The 19,436-nt window shown below is 38.7% G+C and overlaps 1 protein-coding gene across 3 annotated transcripts in view; it reads left to right on the top strand.

Moving 5' to 3' along the window:
* The first annotated feature begins 4,015 nt into the window (after nucleotides 1-4,015).
* The window catches only part of UBE2W (ubiquitin conjugating enzyme E2 W), a 69,214-nt gene continuing 53,793 nt past the window's right edge, over nucleotides 4,016-19,436 (top strand). For all 3 annotated transcript variants that reach the window (XM_004011742.4, XM_042254342.1, XM_060393816.1), the window contains exon 1: nucleotides 4,016-4,120. In XM_004011742.4, the coding sequence (XP_004011791.1) occupies nucleotides 4,019-4,120 (102 nt within the window). In that variant the 5' untranslated portion in view covers nucleotides 4,016-4,018. The remainder of the gene's footprint in view (nucleotides 4,121-19,436) is intronic.

The raw sequence follows: 19,436 nt of genomic DNA, 5'->3' as shown, positions 1-19,436 counted from the left end.
GAAATGACTAGTTTAGAATTATTTAAAAAATACACTTTTTAAGATATGCTTTTCTTTTTCGGCTGCACTGTGCAGCATGTGGGATTTTAGTTTCCCAACCAGGGATTGAACCTGAGTCCCCTACATTGGGAGCCCAGAGTCTTAACCACTGGACAGGGAAGCCCCCAAATATGCTTTTTACAGTATCACTCTAAATTGTGGATTTGGAGTTTTTGATACTTTTTGAAATCCCTTTTATAGCTCAATTGCATTATATTAGCATTTTAAAATATAGAGTTCAATTCTTCCCTGGTAGCTCAGACTGTAAGGAATCTGCCTGCAATGCAGGAGACCAGGGTTCGATCCCTGGGTCAGGAAGATCCCCTGCAGAAGGGAATGGCAACCCACTCCTGTATTCTTGCCTGGAGAATTCCGTGGACAGAGTTGCCTGGTGGGCTACAGTCCACAGGGTTGCAAAAAGTTGGACACGACTGGGGACTTTCACTACTAACATTTTAAAATTGTTAACTAAAGCACCCCAGTATTTCTACATAAATTACAATGAAGCCAAGTTCCTTCCTCATTTTACAACTTATAAAAGTCATTTTTTAAAACTCAACATAGTATGTCATTTCCATTGCATTTTATCTTAGACTTTAAACATAGTATCTTAGACAAATCATTGAAAATTTAGATTTTCTCTCATAGGTGCATGGAATTTGAAATCTGGAAAGAAATCATGAAGATTATACAGTCTGACTTGCTCATTTTATTGATAAGGAAATAAACTCAGAGGGGTTAAAAGCCTTGACCAAGCTTGCCCATGACAAAGCTTGGACAAGAATACAAGCCTTGGATTCCTGGCTTGGTGCCTTTCCCAACAACCAATAAACAAGCTGCTGGTTGTTACACTGCCTCTGTTTCTCTGGTGAGATCACCCAGTGGGAGACTAAGAATAAACTACTCTGGAGAGACACAGACTCAAGTAAGGACAAGCCGACTCTGCCTCTTTATGCCCCAACAAGCATATTCTCATAGGACTGCTCCTAACTCACCAATCCACTGAGTCTCTAGAATTCAAACATTCATAAATCATTTGACGTTATCAATATTGCAGGAGTTACCCACTGATCCCTCTCTGGATCCTTCAACTAATTCATCAATTTGTTTTCCCATATTTCTTTCCTTTCCTGCCAGAAAGTCCAGTTGCTTTAGTCTTCTGTGTTATAGACTGTTCCTTTTCCTTGGCAGGGAAGACCTCAGGCACATATACAGCTTGTGTCCCTTCTGGTTTTTTTCTTCCAGGAAAGTGGAAGTGGGGGTAGTTTGTAAGATGAAGGAGAATGAACCCCTTGAACCTGATGATCATTTCTTTCTTTCTTTTTTTAATGTACAGTTCTTCAATACAGTTTGATGAGTTTAAAAAATTTATTTATTTATTATTTATTTGGCTGTGACCAGTCTTAGTTGCTATGTGCTGGCTTCTCTCTGTGGTGCTTGGGCTCAATAGTTACCCCCCGACACATGGGATCTTAGTTCCCTAGCCAGGGATCAAACCGCATCACCTGCATTGGAAGGCAGATTTTTAACCACTAGACAACCAGAGAACTTCCCTGATGGTCATTTCTAATTGCTGTGGAAATTTAAAAATGAACATCATTATCAAATCTAATACAGTAATTATTCCTTACTATTATATAATACCTATTTTATGTTTAAATTTCTCCAGCTGTCTCCCAAATACCTTTTATACAGTGGTTTGTTTGAATCAGGATCCAAAGAAGATTAACATACTGCATTTGTTTAATATGTCTCATGTCTCTTTTATTGCAAATGATGCTATTAAAAAGATACTTTAAGGGTGAGGGAAGCTTTATTGTTGCTGAACTGTTTTCTGAAGAGGCTGTACCAATCTTACTTGTTTAGAGTTTATAAGAGCTCCATGTCCTTTCCTACTTTTGGAATTGTCAGGCATTTTATCTTTTGCCTATCTGATAGCAAGCCCCACTCTGTAAAGAAATGAGATGTGTGAAAAAAACAAACAAAACAGAACAAAAACTGAAGAAATGAGATGTGAGTCTGGTCCTCAAACGTTGTATAATCATTTTAGATATAAACATTTCATGTTTCCTGGAGATAATGATATGTTCCCACTCCATCTGATAGTCACTGTTTTAGCTCCTGAGTACATCAGGATCTTTTATGTACCAATGAAAGAATAAAGAAGATAGTGAGGTAATTATGTCCTATTTAATATTTCCTGGAAAGATATGACTGGTACTGACTTTTCCCTCCTGTGACGATCTTAACACATATAAACCCCAAGGGGCCAGATGTTGATTTTACTGTGAGGAGTGTTAAGACTCCTGTAATCCCTTTTCTTCCTTATTAGTATTTGTCATGGCAAGGTGTTGATTCTGATGATGTCATAATGCTTTGTTTGTGGGGTTAAAGTCACTTACACCTTAGGAAGAATCAGCTTTTAAAGTGAACTGTAAATGGTCACGTTTGATCTTCTGAGATCATAGGGATAAAGATCTCCAGAAGAAAATATATCTGGAAAAGCTCTCTTTCATGATATGAGATTTACTCAGCTGAAATGTAGGCAACACAACTGGGCTGACATTTAATATGTTCCTGGGTCATCCTTGGTTGCCAAGAGCCTCCAAACATTCCTCAAGGACATAGTCATTTTGTACAACAAAGGGAAAACCAGTCCATTTCTAGGAATCGGGTGGAAGTTTGAGAAAAAAAAAAAAAGTATATCAATATAAATTCCTCTTCAGTGATGAAGAATAGGGTGTTTAACATTATACCATAGAATAATTAGTGTATTTTAAGGATCTTTCCCCCTTTTTGAACACATTTTACGTTAGAGAATTTCACAGAGAACATTGTGATCTAAGGAGTGGGAAGGATGGTATCCTATGTTGCTCTTATATTTAAATCTCATATACATTTCTAAAAAGAACTTCAAGTTAATGACAGATTTTAAGGTTTCATTCTGGTAAAGTAAAAGCTTTCTACTTAATGTATCAGCCACCTACATGGGAAAAAAAAAAAAGAACAGGAAGTGCAAACCTTTGGCTTTCATTTTCCTGTTATAAATCAGTAACATCTTCAGTTCTGGAACAGCGTTTAAATGCGTGGCTTCTTATAAACGTTGGGAGAACTAGTGCATTTCCAGAACAAATTCTGTGTTTTCAGCGCTCTCTACTCAAATACATCCCTGTGTCAAATGACCACAAAACTGCCCACCATGAAACAGGCTTCAGAGGAGTCTAGATGTGATACAAGTGTATACAAGTGTATATTGTAACATGACACTGATACATTAAAAACAATTTCACGTCTAGGGTCAAATCGCTATAACCAAATGTTAATGCTATTACAACTTAACTATTACTGACACACGGGAAGTTTCAACTGAGGGTCTAGGGTTAAGGGGAGAAATTGTACATGAAAGAAAAACTTCAAAACGTTCCCTTTCCCCTCAGGCAAGTTTCGGCTCTACAAATCTATCCTTTCATTTAAAATATCCAAGTGCTGTTCTGCCCTCAATTCTTATTGTAGAAGGAAATCTGTGTCTCTCTGTTCCCCAAATTAGGGATATGAGAAGCCTTCCGGGTCCGTAAAGAACATAAAACAGCCCAGCAGGAAGTTTCATCTTGCCCAAAGCTGTGAAAGTGGGCATGGTGGTGTGGAAAGAAAATACGAAAGGTAAAATCTGTAAATCTTAACACCTGTGGTTGGGAAAACAAACAAAAACCTCACGGGCCTGGATAGCATCAGGATCTCGGGGTATAGACAGAAAAAACCAACAACCGTGGTTCGGGTCAGAACCCGAGCAGCGTTTCCTAAGTGATCAAGGTAGCCAGTGGGTTCTGCTGGAGGCCGGAGAGCTCTACGCGACCGAAGGTAGGGACAGCACCATTCACCGAGCCCTCGCTTGCCCCTCCCCCGCCCGGGCTCATAGCCCGCCAGCCAATCCCCTAGCGCCATCCCCTTCCCATCGGAGGCCCCGCCCCCCGCGCCCGGGATGCTGGGCCCCCGCGGCGTGACGCGAGCACGGCAGCTCCGCCCCCTGCGTCTCTGGCCTCGCCGGCCTTGGGGGGATGGTTCCATCATGGCGTCAATGCAGGTAAGAGGAGTTTGCAGCATCTGGGCGGGCTCCGTTGCCGCGGGGAGGATGAGAGCCTTTCCTCCGGGGGTGTGTCTGGGACTCTGGGGCACCCGGGCGGGCTCCGGAGCGGCCCCGGAGACCGGTCCTTCCCACCTTCAAGGCGTTGGGGAGGGGTGAGAGGCGGCGAGAAGAATGGGGGGTCTCGGTCGGTCGAAGCGGACACCAGCCGGCCGGGAAGTTGGGGGATAAAGAAGGCTAAAGGGGAGGAAGGGGCGAAGTTTGATGTTGGCTCCGCGGCGTTGGTCTCGAATCACCTCCGGCTCACACGGACGACTGTCGCCTGCCTGCCTCCGGGCCCAGGGATGCCTTTTCCACCGCGGTCCCCGGCTGGGCGGAAACAGCTGCTCTCGCCGTTGTCGCCGGGGCAGGGGCGGCCCCGAGAGGGGCTGAGTGTGGGGAGCCGAAAAGGCGTTCTGGGAGAAGGCGGCTGTTCGCAAAGGCGTTTCGCGGCCTCGACTCAGGCCTCCCACGCCCGGGCTCCCTGGCTGAGAAGTCCCTCGACTCTCCTTTTGACTCTTAGTCCTTTGCCTCAGGGGTACCTTCCTCTATCAGCCTTCGCACTCGCAACCAACAGAGGTCCCGCAGCTCATTTTCTCACTCGCCGAAGCTGCCCTGAGCCCCTCAGAATCATTTTCCGCCTAACAGGCTATCTCCCCGAAGGACGGATCACCAGCCCCTTATACCTCCCGGGATAGCTCACCCTCCAATCTTTTTATTTCCTACAGTGCCCCACCCTTGCGGTCGCGGTTAGGCTACAGCCCTTTGCCCTTCTTCCCCAGACCTTAGTGGCACCTTAGTTTGGTAAGAGGCGTTTGTTAACCCATGTTATAGCTACCTGACTTGGCAACGCGTGGTTTTCTGGTTTTCCAACTTAATAGATTCTTTTTTTCTTTTTCCAAATCCAAAGAGTTGTGTTTTTTTTTTTAACAGACAAAGATGGCATCCACAATTGCAGTTTTGTAGAGATTAACTCTGCGTTATCAATAGCTTGCATTTAATTTATAGATGAAGACTAGCTCTGTCAAAACAGAAAGAGAAGGCAGAACTCCCCTTTGAAGTGTCAGCTGAGCGCTTTTTAGTTTTAACAATCTTAAAGAGACCACGTTTTTCTTGATATGCTTTTGTTTCTAGAAGAATAAGCAAGTTTCCTTATCTCCCTGCCGATTTTTTCTCTTTTTAGGCGAGAACAGTGCTTTTCTTTTAGCTCTTTTCTGCATCTTCTTCCTTTTTTGTGCACGTATTTGCTTCACATTTACTTCTGTGATTTTGTGTTATCTGTCCCCTTTCAGCCTGTTCTCCGTACAAGACTCTTTTTACCTTTGCTTCTAGCTCTGGACTTTACTGCACAATCAAAAAAAAAATGTATATAACATTCCTAGTTGAAGAGATGTCATGAAACAGTCCAGAGAAAAAACAAAAACAATTTCAGGAAACATTATACTTTACCGTAATCTCCCCAGAGACTTTAGAGAGGTTTCGTCATTTGAGGCCAAAAAAGGAACTGTAGAACAGGAGTTGAACAGTAGATCGGCTATGTGACCAATTTAAGATTATTTGTGTTAAGATTAAAACCATTCTTTTTAAGAACAAAAAGATTAAAATCCGCAGTACTAGTGATGATATTGGCAGAGGAGTATAGGGATAACTGATTTGCTGATTAAAATTAGACCTTTAGTGTCTGGAAAAGGCAGATTTCAAAACTGAGTCAGTACAAAACTTAATGTTGATAGTCTGGAATTTTACATGGTGACTTAAGCAATAGACACAATACTTGGCAGTGTAATACTGCATTTTTCTGTGTCCCAAGTACCTCTGTCTTTTCACCCTTTATTCCTTTATGTCTTCTGATTAGTCCATTTTAATTAAAACTAAATTCTTCTTTTTATTTGTATTTTAGAAGTACTGGATACAGATTCTCTGGTAGTATCTTTATTTTTTAAGTATTTTATTGAAGCATAGTTGATTTACAACATTTTGTTTCAGGTGTTCAACATAATGATTCACAACTTTTAAAGATTATACTCCATTTATAGTTATTAGTAAATATTTGCTATATTCCCTGTTCTGTACAATATATCCTTGTAGCTTATTTGTTTCATATGTAGTAGTTTGTACTTTAGCTTGTACCTGTTAACCTTGTCTCCCTATGTCGCTCCTCTCACTTTCCCTCTCCAATGATAACTACTAATCATATCTGTGAATCTGTTTCTTTTTTGTTACACTTACTAGTTTTACTTTTTAGATTTGATATGTAAATGATATTCTACAGTGTTTCTTTCTCTGATTTATTTCACTGAACATTATACCCTCCACATGCATCCATGTTGTTGCAAATGGCAAAGTTTCACTCTGTTTTATGACTAATATTCCATCGTGTGTGTGTGTGTGTGTGTGTGTGTGTGCACGCACGCGCATGCATCAACATCTTATTTATCTGTTCATCGGTTGATGGACACTTACGTAGCTTCCCTATCCTGACAACTATAAATAGTGCTGCTGTGAACATTTGGCTGCATGTATCTTTTCAAATTAGTGTTTTTGTTTTCTTATACATACCCAGTAGTGGATCATATAGTACTTCTAATTTCCATGTTTTGGGGGACCCTTCCTACTGTTTATCATAATGGCTGTACCAATTTACATTCCCACCAACAGTGTGCAAGGGTTCCTTCTTCTTTTATGTCCTCTCCTGATAGTATTTGAAAAATATTTTAATATAGATTAACCAAGCTTTTTGAAACACAGCACTTCTCTGTGTGGTTATTCTGTGTCTTTGCACAAAATTTTTTCCTGACTATCTTAATAACAAAGTTTAACTCTTCAAGACAAATAAATTATACCTAAAACAGCAACTAGGTTATATTTGTTCATTTACGCATCAGTTATTTTTTGAGGGCCCTCTATGTCAGGTATTCATCTAGCTGCTGAGGATACAGCAATGAACAAAAGCAGACAAGGTTTCTGCCTTTGTGGGTGTAATAGTCTGGTTAGGGGTGATGGGTAAGAACAAAATGTTTAAGGTAATTGCTATTATGTTAGATGGCTATAGTGCTATAGAGAAAACTTGTGGAAGGAGGTTACTAAATGTTTTTTGAATTTTAATTAGAGTTCTTAGGAAAACGTAAGCTATACATGAATGCTGCTTTAACCATGTCCTTACCTAAAACATTTTCAGTAGATTTCTTCATCTTACCCACACCAGGGTATTACTGCTGATGAAGAGGTTACTTAACCTGTAAGGGGAACTGTGTTTTAAAAGTATGCATATTACGCAAGTATATATAAGACTTACTACCTGTATTGATAAAGATGAAATAATTTAGCCGTAAGGATCATCAGGATAGCAAGTAAGGGTGGACTTTCAATTTCTTTTTTGGAGAGTATGTTGTTTTGTCTTTTTTGAAAAAAATTTATTGAAGTATAGTTGGTTTACAGTGTCATGTTAATTTCAGGTGTGTAGCACAGTGATTCAGTTTTACATATCTATATGTAGATAGATGTAAAGGGCTTCCCATGTGGCTCAGTGGTAAAGAATCCATCTGCCAGTGCAGGAGACACAGGTTTGATCCCTGGGTCAAGATGGTACCCTGGAGAAGGAAATGGCAATCCACTTCAGTATTCTTGCCTGGAGAATCCCGTGAACAGAGGAGCCTGGCAGACTACAGTCCATGGGGTCACAAAGAGTTGGACACCACTGAGCACACCTGCACATAGTGACTAAACAACAACAACAGCATAAGATATACAGTTATATCTGTTGTTTTTCAGATTCTTTTTGGAGAGTATGTATCTTAAAGCTGACATTGTAACTACTGTAGTATACTCTATCTGTGCCTTGCAACCTTTTTTTACATTGTAGCACACATAGAAAATAATTTTGGAATTGCACACCAGGGTGGATGAGATTGTTAGAGGGTGGATAAGATTGTTGGAGGCTGGAAGCACCTGGCTGGGCAGCTCACAGCAAAACATTGGGAATGAGGATCAGTGTTCTGGTACACCCATAACGCTGGGGAAACTTCTGCTCCATAGTTTTGCTAGAGTTGTTCTTCAACATACGATTCAAGACTGTGGTTTTCAGATTTCCGTGAGCCCTTTGAGATGTTTTTTTTCCCTATTTTTGCTTTTTTTTCTTTCGTTTTTTTCCCTGCTGTTTCTTCCTAGAACAGACACAATCACCAATTAAGATATGGTTAGATTTTAAGAAACCATTCTTAGAGAATGGTGGGCTCATGATGGTACTTAAACTTTACAGAGTTGAATAAATAGATTTACATTAATTCTGATGATTCTAGAAATCTTAAACTACTAAGTGGAAAGTTGGTCATACCAATTGTTTAGATTTAGCATTTTAGGGACTTAGATTATTTGGTACAGACTTTCTTAGAGCATTATTAGAGTGAATTTTTTATGTGATTCAAAACATTTCTTAAAAGTGGAGCAATATTAGGGCATTCTGTTTTCAGCTAAACCATAAAGTTGGATTTTTTTGTGTGTGTTTCTTTTTTCATTTTGTTCTTAATCTTTTTTTTCTTCCCCATGGGCTCATTTCATATTATGAAATGATTGATTAATTTTGCCTCCTGGATATATTCTGTTTCATTCAGACTTCTTTATGTTGGAAGTTTTTTAGTATACCTGGTATACTTTTCTAATTTGACCACTAGATTTATTAATTTTAGATAATAAGCTACCTTTGCTTTATGTCTTAAGATCTTAGTTCGTCAGTGTATAGTAGTTGATACTTTAGCAGTGATACAATTGAGAGAGATGATCAGTTGAATTACTCTTGTGGATTTTCCTCATTTTCTTCCTCTTAATTGGGTCTTATACTGACTCTTGATCTGGCTAGATGGAGATTGATTTTGAATATGTGCTTATTTTTAGATGACTTAGAAACAATAAATTATTTTGGGTTATTCACAACTCTGCATTGTTGTTTACTCAAATAGTTGGTTCTAGCGATTGAGAGAGAGTGTGGGTTCTTGAAAATGAAAGTGTTAGTCACTCAGTCATGTCCAGCTCTTTACGACCCCATGGACTATAGCTTACCAGGCTCCTCTCTGTCCATGGAGTTCTCCAGGGAAGAAGACTGGAGTGTGCTGCCATTTCCTTCTCCAGGGGAACTTCCTGACCCAGGGATCAAACCTGGGTCCTCCTGCATTACAATCAGAGTCTTTACCATCTGAGCCACCAGGAAAGCCCGAGGGAAGTGATTGATATAAGAGTATGAGTTCTTTCTGACATTATTATAGTCATATTACTTGACAATTAGATTCCATATGACTATTTGTTGATATCATCATGAAGGGTTACACTTAATCAAAAGTGAGAAAACTGACTGTCATCACTGATCCTGAGGCTTACTAAGCAGTGGAGGCTTGCGGAGTATACCTAGAATTATAGTACCTGAGAAGGTTGGCTAGGTACTGGCAGGGAATGGGGCCAACACAGAGCTGTTGGAGCAAGTGCTGAAGGAAAAGGGAAACAGCAAAGAGTAGAATTGAAGATGTTCTGTGTCAGTGATAGACTTACGTAGATAGTAGACTTCACCAAACAAAAGCATAAAGCTGGGGTCATTATCTTTTCTTAATTCTTACAGCAGTCATTGTGGTATTTTTCTTTTGGCTATTAATCAATTGTTGCTTTACAAGATGCCTTCTATTTTTTGTCCTAAAAGTGTTGGTTTGGATCTCTTATTTTAATTTTTTAGGTCTCTTCCACTTCTTTGGCCATAGATTCGATAAGAACCAAAAAAAAAAAAAAAAATCCTCTCTCATTGTCCCTTAAATGTGCACATAGTGATTACAGTGAGTGCTTGTCCATCACTTGACACAGCAAATTCTGCGTTAATTCTATTTTAGAGAAATCTAATAAACAGTTCTCTTAGTAGAAAGGTCGGGTACCTATAAAGAAATAATTTAAAATTCATTTTTATATTACATGTATATTCCCTTCAAAGCTGGCTTATTTTCTTGATTTATGTGTGCCATAACTTTAGTGTTTTTCAAAGTATTTACATTCTCTCTGGATTCTTACTCCAGCCTTGTAAAATGGGACATCAAATCCCATTTCAGTCTAATAAAAAGAGTGCTTTTTGATAAATAATCACTTATTTGATAAGTGACTTACCCAAAATTTTATAGCAACTGAGTACTGAAGCTGATGCTGTTAAGATGTAGGTAATGAACGTACTAACAGGTTTGATCTTGTAGAGAAATCATGGAGATATTTAACTCTTCAGTCAATAATTTACCATTCACTAAAATATTTTATCGCTTCTATAGCTAAGAAAATGAGAGAAAAATGTTCCTTATATTTTAAAATGTAAAGTTACTTTATGTATCAAAATTTTTACAAAAGTTCTTTATGCATATACTTGATCGTTGAATAAAACTATAATGGCAAACCGTTAGTGTTCAAAGATAGTCTTTATTCTTAAGAAGAGTTTTTAGAAGGATGATGTGGCATTTTTCTTTTTTAAAAATATTTTTTCTTATGCTGAGAACTCGTTTTACTTTTGGCTATGCTGGGTCTCCCTTGCCATGTGGGCTTTTCTCTAGTTTCAGAGAATGGGGGCTACTCTAGTTGAAGAGCGCAGGCTTCTCCTGCAGGGGCTTCTCTTACTGCTGAGCAGGGGCTCTAAGGACTGTAGGCTTCAGTAGTTGCAGTTTCCCGGCTCTAGGTCACAGGCTCACGAGTTGTGGCAGAAGGGCTTGGTTGCTCCGCAGCGTGTGTGGCATGTGGGATCTTCCTAGAGAAAGGATAAAACCTGTGTCTCCTGCATGGGCAGGTAGATTCTTTACCACTGAGCCACTAGGGAAGCCCTGACATTTTTTCTGAAAATAAACTAATACATAGTATTTATCTAGGTTGAGCCTTTGTTTAGATGAATTTTATTGCATCTTTATATCATTGTCTGCTTCATTGTTTTATCTGTGAAATACTTCTTCATGTTTGTCAGGTATTTTTAAAATGTCTGTTTGATAGCCTTTATTTGTGAATGCTGTTTTTGGAGAACCACAAATGGTGCATGCCTTTGAGTTATTTTTTTCCTGAGAAAAATTGTATTCTCATTCAGTTGCTTTTATAAAAACTTCATTAGAAAAAAGCGCCCAAGATCTAGAATCGAAAGACCTGGATTCAGGCTCTGTTTCACTTCTTAACAGCTGTGTTATACAAAAACTAGTGTGTAGTGTAGCGGTTAAGACAAAAGTAGGTGAGCAGAGAGGTAAGCATTTGTAAAACTCCTTTGTTTACCTTCCCAAACCTTTCTGTAATATTCCCCATGTGGTGCTTGGCAAAACTTGATTCTTCCAGTTGTTCAATTAGAAACCTTGGTTTCATCCCACTTCTTAGTCAAACCATCAGCAGATTCTGTTGACCTCTACCTGCAAAATAAATTAAGAATCCAACCATATAGTCTTCTGGATCATTGTGTGTGTGCGTTTGTGCTAAGTCGCTTCTGTTGTGTCCAACTATTTGAGGCCCTATGGACTGTAGCCTGCCAGGCTTCTCTGTCCATGGGATCTCTAAGCATGAACACTGGAGTGGGTTGCCATGCCCTCCTCCAGGGGGTCTTCCCAGCCCAGGGATTAAACTCCTGTTTCTTATGTCTCCTGCATCAGCAGGAAGGTTCTGTACCACTGGAGCCACCTGCATCATTACCTGATGTAAATCATCATCATATGTCATCTGCTAAGTTGCTTCAGTCGTGTCCGACTCTGTACGGCCCTATAGACGGCAGCCCACCAGGCTCCCTGTCCCTGGGATTCTCCAGGCAAGAACACTGGAGTGGGTTGCCATTTCCTTCTCCATCAGTCATCTACATTGTATCAATAGCTTCCTAACTGGTTTCCCTGCTTCTGCACCTTTCTCAATTCATCGTTTAGATTCTTTCAGAACAAAAGTCAAATGTTACTTCACTCACATCCATACTGTGGCTTCCCTTTATTGGAAATATAAGCTAAAATCCCTGTTAGTGACCTAGAAAGGCCTTACATTATCTATCTCTTTCAGCACCCTCCACACTTCTCTGCAGCTACATGGACCTCCCTTTTGTCTTTGCCCCTGTTATTTCCTCTACTTGGAGTGCTTTTCTCCACTTATCTGATGGCTCACTTCCTTTTTTTGTCTCAGATCTTTGTTCATGTGTAATTTTCTAAGAGAAGCCTTCCTTGACGACCCAGTACAAGATAGTCCTCGCATCCCTGGCATTTGCAGTGCCCCTTAACCTGCTAAATGTGATGTTTATATGCCTGGCATATAGTTAATTAATACAGTGTTTCTGCTGGACATACCCCAGTGCCTGGCATGTAGACCTTCAGTAACTATCAGTGGAATAAGCACAGGTTTGAATTCAGATAAACTTTGTTTGAATTCTAGCTTTGCCACTTAAAATCTGTGTAACCTTTTTTTTTTTTTTTTTTAAACCCATCATATGAGGTAAAATTACAAATCACTTCATGTCATAGATCTTTGGAACTGTTTGTGAGTTATAACTCTGTAGGCCTCTTATTTGTGTAAACTATCTCTGTCAGATATTCACTTAAAAATTTTTTGATTCCTGGTTCTTTGTTGCCTACCAACAAAGGCTACCAAAAAAGCAGATTTCCTTTATATGAAGTCTCTCCTTGTGTTTACACACCACAGGAAGCAGAGAGGAAGTATGATTTCTAATTTGTGTGTATTCTTTGCCAATCCTCTTCTAGTTTTTAGAGTTAGCCAAGTAAAATCTTGAGCCTTCTACATCAATTTTAAATGGCAAGTTCAGTTTTTTCCTTTTTTAAATTGAAATACACTAATGTATCATAAAACTTAACCTTTTTTTAAAGTATAAAAGTCAGTGGCATTTAAAATATATTCACACCCATGGTCACGAAAAGAGTATATTCATAAACTCACCCCTAAAAGAAACCCCTTAGCCATTATCAGTCGCTTTGTTCCCAGTGTATCATGTTACCTGGTCCCCTTCTTCCTCTACTCCCACCCTTGGAAATCACTAATTTGTTTTCTATCCTTATAGATTTGCCTGTTTAGGGCATTTCATATAAATGGAGTCAGGCAACATGTGGCCTTTGGGACTGGCCTCTTCCACTCAGCATAATGTTTTTGAGGTTCATCCATATTGTAGCTTGTATATCAGTACTTTGTTCATTGTTAGGCTAATAGTCCATTTTATGGCTATACCACAGCTTGTTTATCCACCAGTTAATTGACATTTGGTTTGTTTCCTGTTCCTGTCAGGTAATTGACTATTTGTATTATTTCTACTTTTTGAATAATGCTGCTATGGGTATTTATAAACATGTTTTTGTGTGGACATGTTTTATTTGTCTTAGGTATATACCTAGGAGTGGAATTGCTGAGTCATTTGGTAACTCTTACGTTTAATGTTCTAAGAAACTGCCAGACCTTTCCATGTCAGCTGTATTGTTTTACATTCCCATGAGCAGTGTGCAGAGTTTCCAGTTGTACATATTCTGGCTAATATTTGTTGTCCATTTTTTTAAGTGTAGCTATCCTAGTGGGTGTGAAGTGATATCTCATTGTGGTTTCTCTTTGCATTTCCTTAATGACTAATATTGGACATCTTTTCTTGTTTTTATTGGTACATTTCTTGGAGAAATGTCTATTCAAATCCTTTACCATTAAAAAAATTATCTTTTTATTGTTGACTTGAGAGTTCTTTCTTTGTATATTCTGAACTTATTAGACATTTGATTTGCAAATATTCTTTTATTCTATGTTTGCACATTCTTCCTGGTATCCTTTGAAGCGTAAATATTTTTAATTATGATGAAGTCCAGTTTTTTTCTATTTTCATTTGTATTTTTGTTTTGTGTCATTACTTAATTCAAGGTCATGAAGACTTGCAGTTTATTATACTTCTCTTCTGAGAGTGTTATGGTTTTAGCTCTTACATTTACATCTTGATTTATTTTGAGTTAACGTTTGTATATGGTTTGAGGCGTATTTAGCCTTATAGCATTAATATGGCAAGTTGTTTTGTTTTGGAGTTGTATAGATCCACGATGAGGATCCATCAGGTTTGATAATATTCAACTGGATTCAAGTTATTTCTTTTGGTGAGTGCAGCTATTTATTATCTGTTTTCAGATAAGAATTTATATTGTAGCCCTACTACTAAAAAATGTGATTGTAATCCTAATAAACTATTACCAAGAATATAGTCTTATGTTGACTTTTATTATAATTAAAATAGACATATCAACTTTGGTTTTTAAACTTGGAAAAGCATGGAGCCACTGGACATTTTAGAGGTCATCTAGTCCAACCATCATACCTTTAAATCATTGCTGAATTTTCTGATTAGTGATCGTTGGTAAAATGTTTACTTTTGTACTTCATGGAAGGCATATGTTGAGCAAATTGAGTATATAGTTCTTTTTTAGTATATAGATTTTATATGAGAAAAAATGTCACAGAAAAAATGTCCCTTAGATATGAAAACGAATTTAAAGATTGTAGTGGAGAAAATTAAGTAGCTGGGCATATTGGTGCCATCTTTGCTCTTTATATTGCTTAGTGGAAACCTCATAAATTCCTGTCTTTTGAGCTACCTTGATTTGATATTTCTACAGTCTATCCACATGATTCATAGATTCTGTACTTGTGAATCCACCTACTTGATAACATTTATTTGTAACCCTGAAATCAATTCTCAGGGTGCTTTTGTGGTGATTTGCACACATGTGCAGAGTGGGAAGGTTCTGCTCAGGTGCACAGAGCAACACTGTTATACAATAAACAAATACCCTTCCTTGGGTCTGTTGCCACTTTTTCCACATTTTTGTGCTTGTGGCGATTTCACTGTTTAAAGTGGCCCTCAAGAATACTGGAGTGCTGTTCAGTCTTTCTACTTCCAAGAAGACTGATGTGTCTTATTCAGAAAAACCTGTGTGTTAGATAACCTTCATTTAGGCATGTACTGTTGCCCTTGGGTTCAGTGTTGAGTCAGCAATATATATTAAGAACTCTTTAAATAGGAGCACACAAAAACTAAGGTTATTATTAATTGGTTGAATGTGAGCAGAGGATTACAGGAACCTAACCCTGTTTTCCCCTGGGAACAGTGGTTCACTATTTGCTAATTAAGTATTTGCTGTGACTTTATAGAATGTTACTACTGTGAATAATGAAAATTGACTATATTTTTATTTAAATTTCAGTTCCCCTTTGATCTGAAATGTGTTGAAGCCATGTTAAAACTGGTAAAATGTAATGTCACTCTGATCAGGTTCCTTGTTCACCTTTTTCCATTTTCTGCTTTAGATACTGTCCCTCAGTTGTTTTTTTTTTTTTTTTTTTTTTTACTTACCCACATAGTGCAAGTCAGTGATTTTCAATGTTGGCATTATGTTGAAGACACCTAGGGAGCTTTAACAACAACTATCCCCAGAGACTAATTGGTCTGGCATTCATCCTGGATATTGAAATTTTTCTCAACACCTTGTTAAGCCTGATCTGCTACCTAAGTTGAAAACTTATCTAGCTACAGTGGGAAATTTTAGCTGTGCAAATTATGTAGATTGTATAAGATATAATACTTATCCTTGGACCAGATTTAGCGTTCAGGAGATGGTAGACCTTTCAAAGTTGATGCCTCTGGAGAGATCTTTTTAAGAACCAAAGTTGAGGCTATGAAACTGTTTCATGTTCCTGGCTGATGAGGGTTTTCTGTAGTATCAGCGCAAATGTTGACTACCTTGCAAAAATCTCTTGTTCTGATGGCTACTTTATACAAAGAAACAAAGTATCTGCTGTAAGAGTTTTTCTGGAGGAGGATTAGTAAAGGAAATACATTTGAGATGTGGCTGCTGGGAACTTGCCTGGTGGATGCCACAGGCCAGAACTGAGTTCACAGGCCTCCAGTGAACACCCTGCATGCTGCAACCGAGATCCGGTGCAGCCAAATACATACATACATGTTTTTTAAAACAGATGTGGCTGCTGGGTGACCCTCCAGGCTTAGTTGTGAGCTGAGTGATTCTTCTGTGCCAGTTGTGTACCTGGACAAACACATTTTGTATCAGGAATCTTTGGAGTTGAATGTGAATAGTTACCAATCTAAGGTTGTTGGGTTTTGGGGTTTTTGTTGTTGTTGTTTTAAATAATCTTAGGGATCCTATATTAAAATGTAAATAGCCCTTGGAACATTAGTCTTGTTTTTAGTCTTTTGGCCATTATTGTTATGCAATAATGCATAACATTATGCAGCTCCCATGTTAGGCCTATGCCAAGAGCTTTTTGTCTGTTAAAATCACAGAGAATCAGGCTCTTTATGATTCTGGGGCCTGAGTCTATTTTTCCTGTCTTTAGGTTGAACTGGATATTACTGTAAACATGTAGATTTTGTCAGTAGCTTTTACTTGCTGTGAATACTTAGCAGCTCTTTTTAGTCTCTTTTTATAGTGAGCTTCCGTTTTGCATATACTTCCCTGGTGGCTCAGACGGTAAAGCATCTGTCTACAATGTGGAAGACCCGGGTTCGAGCCCTGGGTTGGGAAGATCCCCTGGAGAAGGAAATGGCAATCCACTCCAGTACTATTTCCTGGAAAATCCCATGGACAGAGGAGCCTGATAGGCTACAGTCCATGGGGTTGAAAAGAGTCAGACACGACTGAGCGACTTCACTTTCACTTTCCGCTTTGCATTCTGGGTAACTTTCACAGTTCCCAATTTTGTTCTCATTGTTCCTGAGGTTTTTTTGTGTGTTTTTTTTTGACTTATCTTGCTAAGTTACATACTCTTTCTACTGTTTATACTGTTTTTTTGAATTCACATTTTACTCAAAATCTCCATTAGTCCTTTAAAACTTTATACCTGGCATCATGAATCCACCAAACTGAGTCTCAGTCTCACAGCTGTACACATTTTTTTTTTACCTCGTATGTCCTCATAGCACTCTTTACCTCTTCCATAGGATTTTTCACTTCTGCCTTGTACTTTTATAAAGGTACTTTATTGATTTTTAAGTCACTGAGGGCAGTGTGCTACTGGTAGTAAGCACTCAAGTAAAAATAAAGAAATACTTTTTTCAAAATAGGTCAGAAGTGATATCAAAATGTTGCCTTTTTGCCCTATCCTTTGTTTTGGCTTCTGCCCTGATCCAATTAGGGCTTCCAGGGTGGCTCAGGCTGTAAAGTATATGCATACAATGGGGAGATTTGTGTTTGATCCCTGGGTTGGAAAGATTGCCTGGAGAATCCCATGGGCAGAGGAGCCTGGTGTGGGCTACAGTCCATAGGGTTGCAAAGAGTCGGTCATGACTGAGCAACTAACACGGGATCAATTAAACTAAAGAATAGGAAAAAGTATATAGTATTTTAAATTAATGTTCATTTCCTGTTAATTAAATGCATTGTTTCAACTAGGTTAACCTTTGGTTTGTAACTCTTTACTTTGAAGATAATGTTTGAGTGAAAGTCTTATTTGTATCCCCTTCTCCGCCCCCCACTCCCACCCCTCACCCCACCATGGTAGGTTTTTCCCCTTAAGCTTCCAATCTGCAACACTTATTTTGACAACAAATAATCTTAGGTCTTGCTTCATGGAGATTAAAATTCTGTGATTGCTCTCTCCCTAAGCCCAACTATGTTGTATCTCAGGATACTTCTTCTCATTCTTGGAATTGTATTCCTTTTCCAGTTTTATTCCTAGAGTGTGTCTAGGTGTGGATCTGTCTGTCTCTGCCTGATGGAGGAGAAAGTATGAGGTGGTATGGGTGGAGGAGTTTTGGTGTAAGGAGTCTGGTTCTCTAAGAAGTAGCAAAGGACAGAACATCTGTTGATGTCTGAAGTTCAGGCTGGGCTTCTGATCAGCCTTATTACCCTTAAACACAGTGTTGACTTAAAGAAAGACACAAAACCTGAGAGTTGTGAGTTTAAATATTATTCAGGGTCTCACTGAGTATGGTAGCCCCGGAGATGGCCACTCAGCTCTGAGGAAACTGCTCCAAAGCAATTGGAGAGAAGCCAAGTTATGTATGATTTTTGGCTAGGAAATATTAATGCATGCATTCAGGCATACATCTTGGTAAAAGATGACTGCTGATCATAAAGAAGAGATATACCAAGTGACGACTTTTAGTGCTTGTCTGTTTATGGAAAGATGCAAGAATCTGGCATCATTGCATTTCTTCCTGAGGGCCTGTTTTATCCAGAGAACAGAGTTCCTTATCCTATTTTTCACTCTGAATTCCTCTCAGATTATACTGTTACGGGGCACACCTTAACACTTGTAGACCTGGGTGGTGAACATCAAGCCCTTTGTTCTATGTATGGTAGTGATAGTATTTTTCCAGTGACAGAGCTTTATTTCAGGTTTTTAAAATTTAAAATATAATGGAAGAATTGGTCAGTTTGGACTACTACCAAAAACAAAACAGAATTAGCACAAAAACCAAAAATATAATGGAAGAATTGGTCAGTTTGGACTAATTCTACCAAAAACAAAACAAAAATTACCTCAAAGAACAACCCCTACGAGGATACAGAAGCCCAGTTCAATCTTGGCAAGCCTCTAGTTTTCATATTAATGACAGTGATGGAAGTGCTAGAAAAAGCCAAGACAGTTAGTGGCATTGGCTTGGAAAGGATTATCTGTGATCCTAAATAGCAAAAGTAGGATTATTAGGTACTACTTCTTCCTTTTTTGTATCACCTATTCTAAAATAGACTGTTGTATTGGGTTCTGACTGAAACCAAATTTTCCTATAGATACATTGAATTTTTTTTTTTTTAATCCTTTTTTGGCCGTGGGATCTCAGTTCCCTTACTAGAGGTTGAACTCAGGCCATGGTGATGAAAGCCTGGAATCTTAACCACTAGGCCATCAAGGAAACCATGCCCCCACACTAAATAATTTTCATTAACTTAACTTTAGATCCTCATAAACTGGCAAAAATTAAGACTAAATTTTAAAAAATTCAGCAGCTCTTCTTTTTGTAATTGGAAAAACAGTTGAAAGGTACATAATTTCTTAAACTGATACCATAGAATGCCAAAATTGATTTTATAAATTATAGTCATTTATACTTTCGTACTGTTGGAAGAAAAGTTGACCAACCTAGATAGCATATTGAAAAGCAGAGACATTACTTTGCCAACAAAGGTCCATCTAGTCAAGGCTGTGGTTTTTCCAGTGGTCATGTATGGATGTGAGAGTTGGACTGTGAAGAAGGATGAGCGGCAAAGAATTGATGCTTTTGAATTGTGGTGTTGGAGAAAACTCTTGAGAGTCCCTTGGACTG

This window comes from Ovis aries, chromosome 9 (genome assembly GCF_016772045.2).
Source record: "Ovis aries strain OAR_USU_Benz2616 breed Rambouillet chromosome 9, ARS-UI_Ramb_v3.0, whole genome shotgun sequence".
Lineage (NCBI taxonomy): Eukaryota > Metazoa > Chordata > Mammalia > Artiodactyla > Bovidae > Ovis > Ovis aries.
The sequence above is the reverse complement of the archived record's forward strand: the minus strand, read 5'-3'. Positions and strand labels throughout refer to the sequence as shown.